Source organism: Theobroma cacao, chromosome 1 (assembly GCF_000208745.1).
Source record: "Theobroma cacao cultivar B97-61/B2 chromosome 1, Criollo_cocoa_genome_V2, whole genome shotgun sequence".
Taxonomy (NCBI): domain Eukaryota; kingdom Viridiplantae; phylum Streptophyta; class Magnoliopsida; order Malvales; family Malvaceae; genus Theobroma; species Theobroma cacao.
The window spans coordinates 15,451,888-15,471,090 of NC_030850.1; the positions used below are offsets into that span (position 1 = coordinate 15,451,888).

The following is a 19,203-nucleotide window of genomic DNA, read 5'->3' on the forward strand; positions in this document are numbered from 1 at the left end:
AAGAACCAAAACCTTAAGATAGAAAAATTGATTCTTTAGAGACAAAAAGCTACAGACTTTGCGAAAAACTGACAACTCAACAATAAAGAATTGATTTTACAGATGCGATAGAACTTTGTAAGTTGGTTGGAATGTACAAAAAATGATTCAAATTTCACTCCAATGTGTAGAAAATCTTAGAGGCTATAAATATCCATTTTGAGGACATTAAAGTGAAATGAGAAAAGGATTTTGAAAGAATTTGAATCATCTTTGAAGAATAAAAGAGCGAAAAAAACAAGACAAACAATTGTGAGTAAAAAGTTCCCACCTTTGAGTAAGCAAAGAGCCTAAAAATCACATTTTTAGTTTTCAGTTGATCCTTCCTGAGCTTAAACCTTCCTTGATCATCCATATTTTTGTGAAAGCTCTCACTTTTTTGATCCTAAACGTCTTTATCAACCTTATTAGAGTTTTTAATTAGTGATTCACTAAAACACACTGTTGTATTGGTTTTACCTCTAAGCAAAAGGTAAAGGGGTTTTGCTTGATCCTTTAAAAGGCTTCATCTTATGTAAAGATTGTGCATTAACCTGAAAAAAGTAGTGTCTTGGTAGAGATTATACCTAGTCTTGCAAAAGGCAAGTTGTAGAGGTTATGCTTGATCCTACAAAAGGCATGTTGTAAAGGTTATGCTTGTCCTTATTGAAAAGACAAGTTGAGAGTAGATTCAAACTCCTTGTGCTATCAAGGGAGAAGACGTAGGCATTGAAAGGCCAAACCTTTATAAAAATCCTATGAAATACTTTTTTTTTTTTTTTGTTAGTCATTCATCTTATACTCTATTTTGTTGTTTGATTCTTTCATATTTAGCTGATTTTCTAAAATGGGGGAATTTTTATTTAAAAACCGATTTGCCCCCCTCTTGGTAGTTTTACTTTAAGTTTATCTTTCTAACAATGTCTGTCGCTACTCATTTTATTAAATGATTCTTGGATGTTGCAATGCCGTATCTTGACATAAATAATATTTTTTTAATTATATAATATGTGGTATAAATTCATTAATGTTTTTATGAGCATACTTTTAACAAATATTTTTTTAAATATATAGGTTTATTTATATGCCTACACCTCACACCATGGATGTTCTTGTACAATAACTATTAGATGCCTTGACTTAGTGGAATATAGAGAGTAAAATCTCTACTATAATTGTGGATATTGTAGCTCTAATGATGGTATGATTTCTATCATAGTTGATAAGTTGTGTTCCAAGATTTTACTTGATGGGAAAATCCTTCACATGAGATGTTGTGCATATATTTTGAATTTGATTGTGAAAGATAGATTATCAGTGATAGATGAGGTCATTGAAAATATTTGTAGTAGTGTAATTTTTTAGACAACTAGTTCATGTAGGGTGGCAAAATTTGAAGATATAGCACGTCAGTCAAAAGTGTCATATTCTAAAAAGTTAAACCTTGATTGTAAAACTAAGTGCAATTCGATTTACTTAATGCTTCACATTGCTTTGTAGTATAAAGATTTTTTTCCCTAATTTAAAACTTAAGGATAAATATTACGTTTCTATGCCTAGTGAGGAAGAATGGGAGAAGGCAAACAATATTGTTGAAAAGTTGAAATTGTTTTATAATGCCACTAAATTATTTTCTAGGACAAGTATCCTACTGCGAATTGTTATTTTGTTCAAGTATGTGAACTTTGAAGTTATATAGTATATTGGCTGTGCTCTTATGATGTCACAATTAGTACAATGGCAAAAAAAAAATGCTTGACAAGTTTGATAAGTACTAGAAAAATATTCATACCATGTTAGTTGTTGCGGTTATATTGGATCTTAGGTGTAAAATGAAGACAGTGGAGTTTTATTTTCCTGAGGTACATGGTTATGATGCAACTTATGAGATTGCACAAGTTAAGAGAATTTTTATGGTTTACTTCTTGAATACTAGTCTAGATCATTTAAACCAAAATCACATTCTTCTAATACTTTAGCTGAGGCATCACCAACTATTCAAGCACTAAGTAAAAAAAAATTACTTTCCAAATTTATTGCATTTGTGAGTTATTCTTCTAGTGATGGGAATGTGAAATCAAAATTAGATTACTATTTAGATGAGGCACCTGCATCATGGACTGGATATTTTGATATTTTGAATTGGTGGAGGATAAATGGGTTAATGTATCCCACATTGTAAATGATGGCAAAAGATTTTATTGTTGTTCCTATTTCTTCGGTTGCATCCAAGTAAACTTTTAGTACTAGTGGGGGAGTGGTGAGCAAACATCGAAGTAGGCTTCATTCAAAAACTTTGGAGGCATTAATGTGCATCCAAAATTAGTTGAAGAATGAAATGGAAGGTGAATAATATAATAGTTATTTTTTTCATTTGTTTTATAAAAATATTTATTATATTTCAAGTTACATAATTTTTTATTATTTTAATTTATGTAGGATTTTCAGTTGGAGGTGAACTTTGCACAATTGATGTTGAGGAAGAAGAGGAAGTCAAATGAAATTTATGATGTATTCATGTTGTTTTATGTTTCATTTGAATATGATGTTTGATGCTAAACTTGTATTATTTTTATGTTGTATTGTTGTTGATTTTAATTGTGGAAGAGTTTTTTTTTATTTTTAAGAAAGAGATATTCGAATTCATTCTTTTTTAAGCAAAGAGATCATGCATTAATTATTGAGCCAAATGCTTAGGTGCAAGTGTGGAATAGTTTTTAATTGTTAGTTAATTATCTATGAATTAATGTAAAATATTTTTTATTTGGGTTTCAAGTTCGAGTTATTAAATGGTATTCATATACTAAAAATGTGCTTTGAAAAATAGGGTAATTAACGGATTCAGATAATTAACAGGTAGTGCTACACTAATAGGGTTTGGTTTTGGGTAGTATTTTATAATTTTATTTGAGTTTTATAAAGTTCGAGTATCTTAGTATTTAAATAGTTTTGGGGTTGGGTACCTTAAAAATAGCAAGTACCCTACCTGTTTACATCTCGAGGGCTATCAACCTATAAATACAGTAAAAAATAAGAATCCTTTACATTTCTCTAAAGTTCTCTCTTCTTCCTTTATCAGACTCTCATTTATGTGGGTTTTGAGACTTACTTAAGCTCAATTTTCAAAATTTAAGGTCATACGAGTTGGACTAAAGTCTTAGTATGTGACATAATGCACGTGACAACAAATATTTGTAAAAGTACTCCATAGGTTTCTATACTATAGGTTTTTTTGTCAATTTCTTCCTTTTACCTTAAAACTGGTCAATTTAACCCCTTTACTTTAAAATTTTGTGCAATCAAGTCCCTCTACTTAACTCCATCCAAATTGACTATTAGTAATGGTAACGTGGTAATAACATGTCAAACGATGCTGACATGATGCTGATATGTCAGACAAAAAATTTTTTTGAAATGTTTTTCTTTTTTTAATTATTATTTAAAATAAATAAAAAACAAGTACTCATGTGCACATATAGCAAAAAATACTAGTCTATATAATCTATAATATGTATAAAAGTATAGATGTTGGTATGTAAAATGGTTATATGAATTCTAATAGTATCGAATAATTTATAATTTATAAATTAATATTAAAATATTTAATTATTTGTATTTCAAACTTTATGTTTTAAAAACATGTGTATTTATATAATTATTAATTAAAATAAAAAATGAATACTACTAGTTAATTATTAAATACACATATAACAGTTATTTATAATCTCACTTGTAAAGTTTAAAAACTTCAATCTATGTGTTCAAAACAATAATACTAGTTTAAAATAAAGAAATGAAAAAGGTGATACCATTTTAAGTAAAATCATTATTAAATATTTTGTCAATCATAGACATTAAATTAATTCTACTCTTTGTTTTCTTAATTCAAACATAATATTTGTTCTTCTAGTTAAAAAATAAAAAGTAAATAATAAAAGTAAACAAATTCTTAAGCTTGTCATCCCTTGTTTTATGTTTTATTGGTTCCTGGTTTCACTTATTCACTGATCAAACTAAGCCTTCACTAATTGATTGGCAATGAAAACCTTGCAAACCTTGCGAATTATTCACTGATCAAACTAAGCCTTCACTAATTGATTGGCACTGAAAACCTTGCAAGCCTTGCGAAACCTTTCGAAAGGTCACAGAAACTGAGTCCACTCACTTTACGGATCATCCTTTTGTTGAAATCCTGTTCAGTCTAGAAGAGAAAAGCACTGTTCCCATTAAAGCTGCGTGATATATCACAATTGCAGAATAATATAGATAGATGCCCATGCAGTTCTAAAAGTTAAAGATAAATATTTTTTTTGAATAAATATTTTGTTCTCTTCTTGTTGAGAGTGTGGAAAGAAACAGCATAATTTCATGCCAATTGGAGCTTGAACAGATGATGATACTCGGCCGGTTGTCCTGCACTTGTCCTCACAGTCCTCAATAGCACAGCTACGTTAGAGGTTACTGGTTAGCCCCATGCAGGCAAGGCACATACAGCATCAGAGCTTTATAATCCAAGGCAACTTCCAGCGTAAAATCCATCTTGCTCTTCAACTGGTGACAGGATACAATTCCTGAGAAGAAACCGCAGTTTTTTTTTGGGGGGGGTGGGGGGTGGGGTTTGGAGCTTTCTGGGTGTTTTGTGGCATTAGTTTTTTTTGTTGGAAACCAATTTTGGGTTTTGATTCTTGATTGAAATCGTATCTGGGTTTTGGTTTTTTGATTTAATTATGGTGANGGGGGGTGGAGGAGGGGAATACAACCTTTATTAATAGGGTTTTAAGTACAAAATTGAAATGCCCGAATTTTAACCAACATAAAACAACCACAAGAAGTAAGATACCTCTTAAGTAGCCAATGATTACTCTTAATATTACAAAATCTACTACAACAAAATCATATGACTGCAAACTTTCATTAATTATCAGCAACAATTCAGAAGCTGCCTGCTCCTCCATACACAGTAGGCTTATTAACCAATCTTCACCCAGGGTACATACAAGTAAATCTTGTCTTGTAACAAGATCCCAATATTTATGAGGCATGAATATATATAAAAAGAAAACAACAAAACGCAATGACACCATTTTTGTCGCAGCTGTAACATCCAAGATGCTAGCAGGTGTTTAATGTTACAGCTGCTAGCAGGTGTTTAACCAAAAATCTTCATGTAAATTGATAATATTCTTCCACTTGCAAAACAATTTATCATCCTCTTGTCCCAACACTATCAGTGAAATGTCATGACTAGCCACTTTATGTTCACCTAACATTTTAGATATACTAAGAAGCAAATTGCTAGTGTCAAGTTACTTGTTTCTGACAGTTGATCAGAGAAAACACCGGCACTGAAGCCAGCCACAGGGAAACTTGACCCTTTTGCAGTGTCTCCGTGAACAAATGACCAATGTTCACTTCCATCAAGCTAAACAGGGCATCCTGTTAATAACAAACAGGATCAACATCTTCCCTCCCTTCCTTTTCTCCACCTTCCTACTGATTGTAAAGTTATCCTTGACAATAGACACAATGAAATATAGATCCATTTAAAGAAAAACCCTCAAAAGTCATAATTCAGTTCTGCATCTCTCTTTCGTAAGTCAAGCTGTACAAACAAATTCACTGCTTCAAGACTGGTTTGACAGCTAGAACTACCACATTCTTAGGTTAGAGACAAATACACAGATCTTCAAATAGTATCCTAGACCAGAATACAAAGTTCACTCTCAATTGTTAATATGCAGTGCATTCACCAAAATCCTGTAATTCTTTTGGCCCATAGACAAATCCCTCTTCTTCCAATCCTCCAGCAATTCAAAAGCATCATGACTCCTTCCTCTGCTACAAAACTCTTCCAATACAGTCTTATAAGTCAACAAATCAGGTGCCATCAAATTCGCCAACATATCAGAAACAACATCAACCGCATCATCAAGTCTTTGCTCCATCGCAAGACTACAAATCAAAATCATATAAGCACTCCCTTTCGGCACCAACCCTTTATCCCTCATTTCCTTAAACAACCCAAAACCCTGCGCCACCCTCCCTTTCTCACACAACCCTTTGAAAATATAACCATATGTATAGGCATTAGGCTCGCATCCATACAACCCCATTTCACGGAAAACCCGAATTGCCTCATCAATAGCTAAACACTTGGAATACGCCTTAATTATCATATTCAAGACGAAAGTATCCGGAATAATTCCTAAAGCTTTCATTTGTTTCGTCAAGGACCGGACCGCGTGTAAATATACATGACAAACATTTTGTCTATTAAATCTTCTAAGCAAAGAATTAAACAATAAAGTGAACGTCTCCAGCGTGGGTTTACAATCATCTGATTTCAGCATTTTCTTGTAAACATCGAAAGCGCGATTGAAAAGGAACTTACGACCGCAACAGAAGCGGATTATGGTGTTGTAAAGAGGAACGCTAATGGGGCAGGCTCCGGCGATGACTTCTTCGATTAAGGTTTCGGCGTGGCGGTAGCGTTTTGCGGAGATGAGGAGTTTTATTATGGTGAGGTAGGTCGCATCGGTGTGCTTGTACCCGCGTTGCAAGGCAGTCCAGCGAAAGATGTCAAGGGCCAAATCGGCGTCCGGTTGGGCTCGCAATGCTGCGTCCACCTCAGCGGTAGTGAAGCCGGGTTTAAGCTTTTGGATCCATGTTTCGAATTGGGTCTCGAGAGGGGTTCGGGTTCGGGGACGAAGAAAGGGTGAGGCGGGGCTTTGGGGTGGGATGGAAAAGGTGCGGTGATAGAGTGAAGGGCGCGTGAAATGGAAGTAGAAGACAGCCGGAAGTGGAGAGGAATGGAGGTTTTTGGGGGTTTTCTGGAGAGTGGAGGTAAGCAAGCGATGGAAGGCTACAGGCATTTTTTAGTCGGGGATTAAGCGGGTGAAACGGAAGTAGGAAGAAAGAAACCCCTAGGCAGTTTTTGTTGGGTGAATGTGAGCCCAAAAAGTAAGAGCATTAGAACCGACTCTTTTCTTTCGGATGGGCTAGGCCTCCTTAATGATTAAGCAGATTAGGCTTGGATCTATGCCTAATATAAGCATAAGGTCAGATGCTATCCATCTTCTCCCCGGGCTCCGGCGGCCTGGCAAAGGCTTAAGGTTCAATTAGGGCAAAATTTGGAAAGCGAGGTCCTTTAAGATAAGTCCAAGGTGGCAATGGAATTGAGGTGGATTCCATTTCCATTCATATTTTAGCCTTCTTAAATCAAGTTGGATCAAGTTTTTGAGTAAGGAAGATCATTTTGAGTTTGTAGACCTACATGGTTGTTTTTTACTTTGTTAAAGATAACATTTAAGTTTTTATCATTGATTTTTACTTGCATGGAGTTAAGCTCTGAACAAGTTAGACCGGACTGAATCAGTTTTTGGTGTAAGTTTGTTCTTGACTTGATATTTGGTGAGTGGTGAGCATCATGCTATTGAAGGGAAGGAAAAGCATACAAATAGAAATTGGATGTGGATTGGTTGATGGAGTTTTGCATCAAATACAGGGTAATGTAGGTTTAAATGATCATGTAAAAGCACGAGTGAGGGTGGTTTCGTGAGAACTGAGGAACTGATACACCGGCAATGCTGATGCAGTTGTTGGAGGTAGTAATTGTGTTTCATAATGGCATTGGCTGCATCTTTTATTAATTTTACTCTCTTTTTCCTGTCTTGGCTCGGAGATTCGGTAATGTTTGGTCTGAGAGACTTTTTTTTTTTTTTTTTTTAAGAGCGAAGGCTAATCCTTCTTTTTAGAGTGGAATTTATCCTTCTTTTCAAAGAATAATTAACTTTTTGGGTGGGATTATTAGCAGTCAATTATAGTCCTTCTATTAAAAACCATTGTGTTTAAACTTTAAAGTATGGTCTGGAGCAAAGGTTACCACCAAATATCTTTCCTAATATGGCAGAAGGGCTTGAGACAACTTGGAGGACAAACATGTAAAGTCAAACAGCACTACTCTAGAGTATAGAATATATTCCATAAGCAATTAGTTCTTTCAAAGTGAGTATAACAATTCTGGATCTTTAGTTTGGTAAAAGAAAGAGAACTATAAGGTAGACAAAAAAAAAACAAAAAATGAAAATTACTAAAAAATTTGTAATTTATTTAGATAGAATGATTTTTTTCTTAGTTTTATTTTGATATTTTTAATATTTATAATTTAAAACAATTTTACTTATCAAATTATTTTTTAAATTTATATGAAAATTTATTTTTATTCTTTGATAAAAAGAAAGAATATTCCCTTATTTTAGTTGGAAGGAAGAGTCCCCTGTAAGTTCCCCTTACTTGATCCCTTGGTTCTAGAAAAGAAAAGAAAAAACAAAAAATCCTATGCAGCCCCATTTTCCTTGCTCTACAATCTTGGCATGTTAGCCGGCCTTGGGATTTTGACCCTCTAGATTTGGTGAGTTTCTAGTCAGGTGGCTGTGAGTATCAAAGAGTCTATAGAAGTAATGAGAGAAAGAGTGTATTGCAGCAAAATTAATGTAGTAGCATATGTATAAATGGTACAACACTCAATTGCGATTAAAAACAAAAGTTACATACATGAGTTTTTGTCATTATATTTGTTTTTTTCTACCATTTATGTTGCGGGAAAAAGGGACAAGCAGGTGATCCTGTTTTCACTACTACACAGGTATATGTGGGGAGCGTAAATTAATGCTTTGTTTGTTTACAACCTAATTATATTATTTGCAGGATCATCGTTTTCTTCCTTAATTCCAATCGTCTTTCTCATATTAGTAACTGAAAATTGATGATGAAACTCCACGATTCCTAATTCCATGCTTTCACTTTATAAAACCACCTCTTCTTTATTCTATTGCATGCCCTCAGAGAACGCAAAAAGTTTTAGCCTTTTATAAAACTGGCCAAAGTTTCTTATCAACATTGGTAATTTGGATGTGGCTCCTTTTTTTTTTTTTTTTTCAGAATTAAATGTAAGATGAGAGTGAAATGTATGGTTTTTTGTTTACCGTTATAAATTTCTCTTTCCCCCATACCACGTTTGACAAAATGCACCCTTTATTATGCTTCTTGTTTGCAACTCTTCTGTTGTTTTTTCCGTTTTCATAATTTTATCAGTCTCTCTGTTTGAGAACATGTATTTCACGGTTGTGGGGTATGGTAATATGCATCCAGTCCAGGTTTCAATTTAATCAGATTGGTGGGGTATGGTAATATGCATCCAGTCCAGGTTTCAATTTAATCAGATTGGTGGGGTGGCGAGTTTGAGAGACAGATAAAAGAAGAAGCCTAAAAATAGAGTAGATGGAGAGGAATGAGATCTCTTATGTGTCTTTTACGGTATATTAGCCTTAATATATTGGCATCAGTATCATACGAGTTTGGTTCTCTATCATATGATAGACACGTTTTATTTTTTGTTCTGCCCGAGATGCTATGCTAATCCGAATGTCATTTTGAAAACCTCGTTAATCTTTACTGTTAGAGTAACAATCACGACAAATCATGCTCGTAGAAAGGGTACCAAGATGTACATCAAAGGCACATAGATCTGCCTAGCTCATAAGCGCACATTTCTGACTCAGAAGGCCACAGGCAACAGCACCATCAAAGAACAGCTGCTTACCTGTGAAGGAGCCGGGCACAAACCCCACTCAAACGGCTATCTACTCTTTTTCAGACAGGGTCTTTTTTCCGCTTTTTTCACTCTTGCTTTTTCCTGCGCTTCCTGGAAACTGGAAACTGAACAAGAGCTAATAATAGATCACAGAAAAGGCCCCACCCTGCCCCCATGTGTTACTTTTCAACTTTTTTATTACTTAAATATCACTGCACCGTCTTATTTATTCTTATTTGATTCTCGTTAACTTTATCATTTCTTCTTTTAGGTTCTTTCTTTCATCTTTTACCTCTCACAAAGGTAGAGTGTCTATTTAAAAAGCATTATTCCAATTCCACCCTAAGTCTCCAATACACATCGAAAGGAAACCCAACCTTTGACGACCATTTCGTTGGTCACTGCTTTGGTTCAACTCCCTATATCATCTTTGTTAACCCACCTCACCTTCTTATCATTTCTTGTTCACTCAAAGTCCAATCTTTCTCTCCCTAACGGCTTGACCTTCTTTTTCTACTCTCTTAGTTGCTTCCTACCATTTTAACCAGCGACTTGGAGATTGAATACCAGGCTCAGGAAGAAGCATCTGGCCAGCGATTCTGAAAATGGGTCTTCTTCGTCTCTCTGTCCTCTTTCTTTTCTTTTCCATTTCCAGTAAGCTCTCTCGGAAACTTCCCGAAAAGGTCATTTTTTTTCCAGTTCTTTTTTCGGGTTTCAATTAATCTTCCTTTGCTATTTTGTTTTCAGGAGGTGAGATCTCAAGTCAAGTGGGAATAAACTACGGTCAGCTAGGGGACAATCTACCATCTCCAAAACAATCAGTTACGCTAATACAATCCCTTGGAGCCAAACGCGTCAAAATCTACGATGCAAATCCCGACATCCTTAACGCTCTCAAAGACACTAATCTCCAAGTCTCGATCATGGTCCCAAACCAACTCCTAACCAACATCTCCACCAATCAGAAACTAGCCGATTCCTGGGTCGAATCCAATGTTGTCCCTTTTTACCCAAAAACCAAAATCCGATACCTACTCGTCGGCAACGAAGTCATCAGCAGTTCCCCTAAAGAAACCTGGTACAGCATCGTACCAGCCATGCGTAAACTAAAAAATTCCTTAAAAACCCATAGCCTCAACAAAATCAAAGTCGGTACCTCAATGGCAATGGATGTCCTGGAATCGTCATTTCCACCTTCGAACGGCACGTTCCGATCTGATATTGCCGGTCCGATCGTTAAACCGATGTTACAGTTTTTAAGCCGGACCAAATCTTTCTACTTCCTCGATGTTTACCCATATTTCCCTTGGTCGAGCGAGCCCAAAAATATTAACCTCGATTACGCGCTTTTCGAATCCAGAACCATAACGTACACCGACCCGGTATCCAATTTAACCTACACTAATATGTTTGACCAGATGGTTGACTCGGTTGTTTTCGCAATGAAAAAACTCGGGTACCCGGATGTTCGGATCTGGATTGCAGAAACGGGTTGGCCCAATGCTGGCGACATCGATCAAATCGGAGCCAACATTTACAATGCCGCTACTTACAACCGCAATGCTATAAAGAAACTGACTGCCAAGCCAGCTATTGGGACTCCGGCCCGACCCGGATGGGTTCTTCCGTCTTTCATATTTGCTCTTTATAATGAGAACCAGAAGCCGGGTCCTGGAACTGAACGGCATTTCGGGTTGTTGTATCCTAATGGGTCGAATGTGTACGGGATCGATTTGAGTGGGGAGACGCCGGATTCGGATTTCGAACCGTTGCCAAAGCCGGATAATAATGAGCCGTATAAGGGGAAGATTTGGTGTGTGGCGGCTAGAGGAGTTAATGCGAGCGAGTTGGGTTCGGCATTATCGTACGCGTGTTCGCAGGGGAATAAAACTTGTGACCCGATTCAACCCGGAAAGGAATGCTTCAAACCGGATTCGTTGGTTTGGCACGCGAGTTACGCCTTTAGCTCTTACTGGTCGCAGCTAAAGCAGACTGGTGCGACCTGTTATTTTAACGGCTTGGCTACTCAGACGGCTAAGGATCCAAGTAAGTTTATTTTCTTCTCTTTTTAAGTTTAATGATAAGTGTTAGGGTGATTGAAGTTTGCCAAATTTACTTGGTTTTCTTTGTTGAAATCTTTTCTTTTAATAGTATTCTGTTTTTCCTTTTGCAGGTTTTGGACACTGCAAGTTTCCAAGTGTGACTCTTTGAAGAAGCTTTACACAATCCAATGACTGGGATTTTAGGAGGTCCTCCTCAGACAGTGATTTGGGTCCCCCTTTTACTCGTTTGTATTGAAGAGGGAGCGAGAGATACTTGAAAATAAGATAATTATTTCTAGTAATTTTTTGTAGCCTAGCCCCTCTGGGAATGGGAAGGAAGGCACACCTCTCTAATTCCAGTCCTGATTTTGTCTTTTGCAATTTCCAGGAAATTTCCATGATTAGTAAAATGGGCACCCAAACCACATTGCTGTAATCAGTCATTCTCACTTGTTAATCTGAAGTACTTGATATTGTTTGCTGTGCTGTATTAGTCTAGTCTATTCCAGAAAGCTTCATTTCAACAACGGCTAATTGTTTTACTTTTCATCGTATAAATAAAAGCAACGGGTTTCCGGTTGGTGTTGGTCTTTATTATCTATTTATTTTTATGAGATGATGCCATAGGTCCTTTTGCCAACGGCTAGATAAAGAGGGCTTAATTTCCAGGATTGCTGCATCTTTCAACCTTTTAGGCTTCGGCCTTTTGGCATTTCTTTTCCCTACGCAAGCTTGTACACGGTAGGCAGTAGTGCTGGCTTGCTGGGGCCCGCTGTGCCTTTATTCCTTTCTGAAAGTGTCTCCCCTTGGATTCCAGCCATGAGCCATCCCACTCTGCTCTGGCCCATCCTTTGTCCCATTCCCTCTCTAAATGTTTTCTTCTTCTCTCTTAATGATGGGAAACTAGAAATCAAATGATCCATTAAATTGGCTGAAATTAATTTCCATAGCATCATCATCCATGATCCCATCAATTTGATTAATACAAAAGCGCTAAACCCTTAAATTTTGTGCTTCGTTTTCAAGCCTCTCTATTGGCTCGGATGAGATCCAATGATGCAGCAACAAAATGGGTTAAGCTCAAAGAAACCATAGAGAGAACACAACGCTTCATTAATCTTTTACTACTACTACAACTATTTATTTGTTTATTCTTTTTTTTTTTACCTAAAGAAGAAAGAAAGCTCACATAGAGACATCAATTTGATCAACACACGTTCACCGTTCACCGTTCATAACACGAGTTTAATTATGCATTTGCATGCAACGCGGGAGTCATCCGAACTCCCAAGATCCCACAACATCATTACACTACAAAAACCTTTTAGCAAAATGTGATAATTAGTACTAGTAGTGTCAATTTTCATCTGTCATTGGGTAAAGATCAAACCACAAAGTTATGAAATGTGGTCTAAAAGCAGCTTTAGCATTGACATGACATGTCCAATTGTGAGGAAGCTTGTTAATTCAGCTAAAACTTAATGCACAATATGGATGCTATGCGCTCTCTAGTCAGTGGCTGGTGGTTGGACAGATTCCTCTTCTTTTGAACACCTTTTCTCTTCACCTTTTCCTGCGTTGGCTTTTTGTTTCAGAGAGCGAGATGGAGATGTTGCTTAAATCAAATCAGACCAAGCAAAACCAGGGAAGCTGTTATAGACGTAAAATTTGTTTACCATCCCGTATTTCACCGAGCAAGATCTGCAAAAAGAGATCGAACTTTAAACTCAAGGTAAAGATATAGCCTGCAGGGACACTGACTCTGCTGCTCCCACATATGCGCATTGGTTACACAAACATGCGCGTGCTTTGGCTCTTGGCCTTTCTTCCATCATATTGTTGGTAGAAAGGTTTAGAACAAATGGTTGACACAACAATGATCACAACTTTTTTCTTCTTTTCTCATTATTCATTGGTTACAGTAAATTTGACGAGAATCCATGATTGCAATATAAGGGCATGTGATGCATTGGAGGAAAAAATCCGCCCTTCTTTGACCAAAATGACATCAACGTAACTTCAAATTTTAAAATGTGTTGCTAAGCTTTGTTTTTCTCTTTGTGGGACGAGGAAAAGATTGTTGTTAGCAGTGATTTTTGCTCTTTCTATAGCATATGATCATTAGCTCAGTGTCCTTGACTCGCGATAGAATTCGATACTTCGTTTTTCACAGAGAAAAAAAACATTGATGTTGACCTCTTTAAAATTATTTATAGAGTTTCATCATAACTTCAGTATAAATTAAAATATTTATATTTGATGCATTGACCCTTTTAAATCACCAAAATATAAAATTTCATTAAAGAGTGAAATTAAAAATCTTCATAAGTTTAATAGCAAATATACAATTTTTTAATATTAAATGGATAAAAAGTCCAAATCTTTTTATTTTGTTTCCATATTTTTCTCTCTAATCATGACAAAGTATCATGTAACTTGGCAGAATGGCATACAGAATTTCTTATGTTCAGTGCTTTACCCATCTGTTTGTCTTGTTATCTCTTAATATAACTGAAAATCAACATAAAATATGCATCTAAATAGATTTGTCGGATCTGTTGTGACGTCCAAATTGAGTTTTAATTTCAAATTTCCTTTGTTGTTATATTATCAAAAATCAAATTAAATAATGGCGTCTGCACCAACGGTGCTTTTGTAGAAAAACTCAAATCCTACCACCCTTGACGATAGATCAAGAAAAAAAGGTAGATTTCATCCCCTAAATGATGAGATTTCATTATTGGGTGATCAGATGGTTATTCATAGCAACCCTTCATTTAAGGAGGTTTTACTTAGCTCTGAAGGAGAGAAGACAGATCTTGATGTCAACTCTGACGATGAGAATGAGTTAATGGATGAAGATGACACGGACACAGCAGAAGAGGATGCAGATTTTGAATCAGATGACGAAGTACAGTTTGGATTGGTCGGTGGCATCCCCTCCATTATTGTTTCTGACCGAATACAGGAAGTTCTAGCAAAGAAATGGCAACAATCTGTCATAGTGCTATTGTTGGGACGACCATTGTCTTACAAGACTCTATGTGAAAAGATCCTGTTACTGCGGAAACCCAGGGGTAGTTACAATATCTTAGATCTGGAGGAGAACAGCTACTTGATTCTCTTCTAGAAAAGGGATGACTTTCTAAGAGCATTATTAGACGGGCCGTGGGTGGTTTTAGGGCATTATTTAACGGTGCATCCTTGGTCACGAACATATTCGAGCGATATGCATAACATTTCAAAGTGGTGGCTTGGGTTCGTTTTCCAGGTATGCCACTACATATGTACCATAAAACTATCCTTCGAAAAGTTGTTTCTCTAATCGGGAGATTGATCAAAATTGATTACAACACAATTGCTGGTAAACGAGTCAAATTTGCTTGTGTGGCTGTTGAGTTGGACCTTTCAAAGCCTTTACTACCGAGCTTCTACTTAAATGACAAACTGTAGTAGATAGAGTATGAAGGATTACCTCGAATCTGCTTCAACTGTGGCATGTACGAGCATACTAAAGAGGTTTGCACTAAACAAGCCATAAGTCCGGCTTCAAAGGAGTATCCCCAAGAATCCACTTAGAGGATTGAGGCTGAGGAGTCTATATATGGACCTTGGATGATCGCTTCTAGGAGAAAATAGAGAAGAAATAAGTCTCCAAGTAACCAAAGGGTGATGGTCGCCATAAATCGGGTTGAACACAAGGGATCCAGATTTAGCATTTTGGATGACGTATCTCATGATCCAACCAATGAGGACCAGAATGGTTCACATATTGGGGAAAGACTAAATGATGAGCAGTCAATAGAACCAACTGCCAATGTCATTGTTAGTCAAAAAAACCTGATCAATATTAGTAACAACGTAATCCAAGGAAACACTCCTACTAATAAAGCGACTACTAACATAGACTATATGGATGCCAATAATAGGGGAAATACGATTGGGTAGGCCAAAACAAATGATAAAGTCAACCAAGAGCCTGATAGTACAATGGATGTGGACCTTTCCGTGTTATTCAGTTAACTACAACATTAGACCCTTTAAGAAATTCGGTGGTTAGTATTCCAGCTAATCAACTGAAGCCAAGCAACACAGTACAACAAAGGCAAACAATACAAATAGCTAAATGACGGGTGGCTAATTGTAAAATCTTTTGGTCCTAAATTATTGTGATTTGGATGAATAAAAAGCAACAAGCACCCAAAAAACATGCATGCTACAAAATCTAGAACCTAAATCTTTGGAACTTCTTCTGGTTAGGAGGATGATGCCAAATCGGTGAAAGTAACACTGAGTCGTCCAAATCAGTTCAAGAGATACCATAGATTTGACAACAATTTGTTGAATGAAAGACAACTCAAGTCTCCAACTAATGCCAACTTTGAGCTAATTGGCAAAACCAGGGCTTCCTCAAAGATAACCAAAAGCAATGAGAATTCTTATCCATTACTATTCCTATGGCTGTTCGCTGCTTACACACGAAAATTCTTTCCGCCACCGAGGCCATGTTAGGCGAAACCAATAGCCACGTAACTATTCATCCCCTTTAAATTTTGGTATACATGAATTTAAGTTGACCTTCTAGAAACAAAACTAGCCACTAGACAGTGGAAAGGAAATAGAAGTGAATTGCTTACTTGCTCCACGTGTCTGCTTGTCATACATGCAATTAAAACCCTCCCACGTGTTGACCCAACAAAGGCATAACTTATTTCATTATCAAAACATGCTCAAGCTTACTAAGACTCATACTTTAACATCTATACTTCTTCATAGGGCATGTGGAACTGCATCACTTATTATCCTAAAGAATCATTATTCACATGTTCAAGTATTCCTCACATAAAACATTTCATAAGGTTAAGGGTAGGAACGTCTACATCCACTTAAGCATTCATCTCTAATTTCCAAAGCAACAATTTAGGTACCATTTTACCATGAATAGTATTCTCCCAAAAATGCTTAATCATCATGCTTATCGTCATGTACGAAGGTGGGAAACTTACATCCACTTATCCATACACATTTCTCGTTTCCTGAGTATAACAGAATTGAGGCATTTGAAGTAAAACAATTGAAAGGGCTTATCCCCCTTTATTGAAAGCTAATATGTAGTAATGATATTTACATAGTATAACAATTCTAAAACTTCTTTAAAAACATTTGGATATAAACATTTTGATTTATTAGTGAAAGCATAGCATTCAAATCATGTAAGGTAACCAATTCAATAAATCATGCTTAACTTTATATACTAAAATAGTTTAAACAAGTGTATTCACTCACCTTGAAAAAAACATATTTTTCCTAAGCTTCAATTTCACCAAAACCTTGCTTGTCTAAGATCCTCAAGCTCTAACAATCACCTAACACAATAAATCCTATCAAAAGTTTCCTAGTTTCTAGCAAACCCATTATCTAAACTAGTCGAGTAATCAAATATTCTCCATTTAAATTCCAACAAGCTTCAAAACTTCAAACCAAAATCATTTATTCAACAACCTTAAGTATCCTTACCTCAAAAACCTTTTTGAAGAGTAAAAACCCCCAAAATCCTCAACTGAAAAAAAGAATAATAAGCTAAAATTCGTAGAAAAATGTGTTAAGTTAAACCCATAGTCTTTAAAACTTTAAAATGGTAAATCTCACCTTAGATTCATGTTTAGAATGTTGAATCCTTGCTCAATGGGGTCTTGCATGGTTGTAGGACAATTTGGAGGTTATTAGAAAGTGAATGAAGGCTGTGGAAATGAAAAATGAGAAGTAGGGCTCAAGTTAGGGCCTTTCTATTTTTTCTTGCTAAACTCTAGGGATTAACCCCTTTCACCTTAGTGATTAACCTTTTAATGCTTAAGGTTCAACCTTTTTTGCTCCAAAGGCTAAACTTTACATTATGACTTGCGAGGATCGACCTTTAACATTTGAGGGTTGATCCTTTTGGTTCTAAAAGCTATTCTAAGTGTTTTATCTTGTAAAGATTGACCCTTTAACCCATGGGGGTCAATCCTTGAATTTTCAAAAGTTGTCCCAAGTGTTTTGTGACATAGGGATCGACCCTCCCTTCCTCAAGGGTTGATCCTTAACATTTTCAGTAGCTAACTTGAGCCAAAATACCTTTATGGATCAACCCTTCATGCCTTAACTTGCAAGAACGAATTCGTTTTTCTTTTTCCTTCCATTCTTTCAACCATCATCCTTTCACAATTTAATCACTATATAAGGGATAAATTTAAAGATCTTTTGATTAGGAATCCCTTCCAACAACTCATAAAGAAATAGCTCGATCTATGTGTCTTTGTTGAAAATTTTCAGCCTTCTTTTGGTTGAAAAGTTGAGGTTTCACAATGCACCTTTTTAAGTATTTTATATGTAAAGTAAAGCATGAATTTTTAAGGTGTTTATCTTTCATGATTTAAATACCATTTTTATGATGACTATTCAAATATTTTGAATCCAAATAATTTCAAAGAAGTTTTTGAATATACTACGTCTGTAAATATCTTACTATATATTAGCTATTAACAAGGGGGACAAGCCCTTTCAATGATTTCCTTCCAAATGAGTTTAAGTTGATATGATGAGTATGCAATGCATGTATACTAGATGACATGTTTTGGTAGATGTAGACATTCGCACCTATGAGCTTATAAAATGATTATGTGATATGTAATGTATGTTTATGAATTATATGTGATGTAATTCCATATACCTTATGAGACAAGTATGAAAATGAAGCATGAGCCATAGTTAAGTAAGGCTATAAAATGATGATGTTATAATGTACGGATATGATGGATCATAATGTTTATGAGTAATCCAAGATAATGGGGATTTTTACCACTATCCACTATGAGTTTAGGCGGACTACCACTCACAACATGGGTGAAGCGAGATGCCAATCACAAAAGCTCTCAGTAATCCAAGATAGTGGGGATTAAACCCTATTTGTTAGGAGTTAGGGTGGATTGTCACTCCCAATGAGTTCCAAGATAAGGGGCTATACCTTATCCACTTTGAGTTGTGGTAAACTACTACTCATAGTTAGTTAAGTTTTAAATGATTCTTGATGAGTAGAAAAGTTGGATCTTTAGAAAGATTACATGTAAGTTATGATTAAGTAGTGTTATGATATTGTTAAAGAATTGATGGAATATGACTTGGTCTAAATGAATCCTAATCTGTTTGAATGTCTTTAAGACTACAAGAACTTCTAGAGTTAGAAAGTGCAAAATTTTTTTCCAGAATCTAAGTTTCATGAGTGAAGTATTGATACTTAGATGACAAAATGTCCTAGGAAACATTCTATGTAGAATGTATTGATACATTCTAGGGAAGTATATACATTTAGTCTAGGAAGCATTCTATGTAAAAAGTATTGATTCTTCATTAAGATGTATCAATACTTCAGCTATAGAACAATGTTTTCACAAGGTTTTCAAACGATTCAAACTTCTATTTCATCCTTAATGTTTATACAACTACAGTTTCAGTTAAACCTTCATGAAATGGCTTTGAACAACATTCTTTACAAGGATTTGAAGGAAACCTATA

The 19,203-nt window shown here is 35.8% G+C and overlaps 2 protein-coding genes across 2 annotated transcripts; one reads left to right on the forward strand and one right to left on the reverse strand.

Annotated features, from left to right (window-relative positions):
- On the reverse strand, nt 4,902-7,031 carry LOC18612680 (pentatricopeptide repeat-containing protein At3g25210, mitochondrial). Its single transcript, XM_007049587.2, has one exon. The coding sequence runs from the start codon at nt 6,888-6,890 to the stop codon at nt 5,742-5,744; it is 1,149 nt and encodes a 382-aa protein (XP_007049649.2). The 5' UTR covers nt 6,891-7,031; the 3' UTR covers nt 4,902-5,741.
- LOC18612682 (probable glucan endo-1,3-beta-glucosidase A6) lies at nt 9,937-12,234 on the forward strand. The gene is made up of 3 exons (XM_018118733.1): nt 9,937-10,264; nt 10,358-11,656; nt 11,784-12,234. Exons 1-3 carry the CDS (start codon nt 10,216-10,218, stop codon nt 11,819-11,821), a joined length of 1,386 nt encoding a protein of 461 aa, XP_017974222.1. The 5' UTR covers nt 9,937-10,215; the 3' UTR covers nt 11,822-12,234.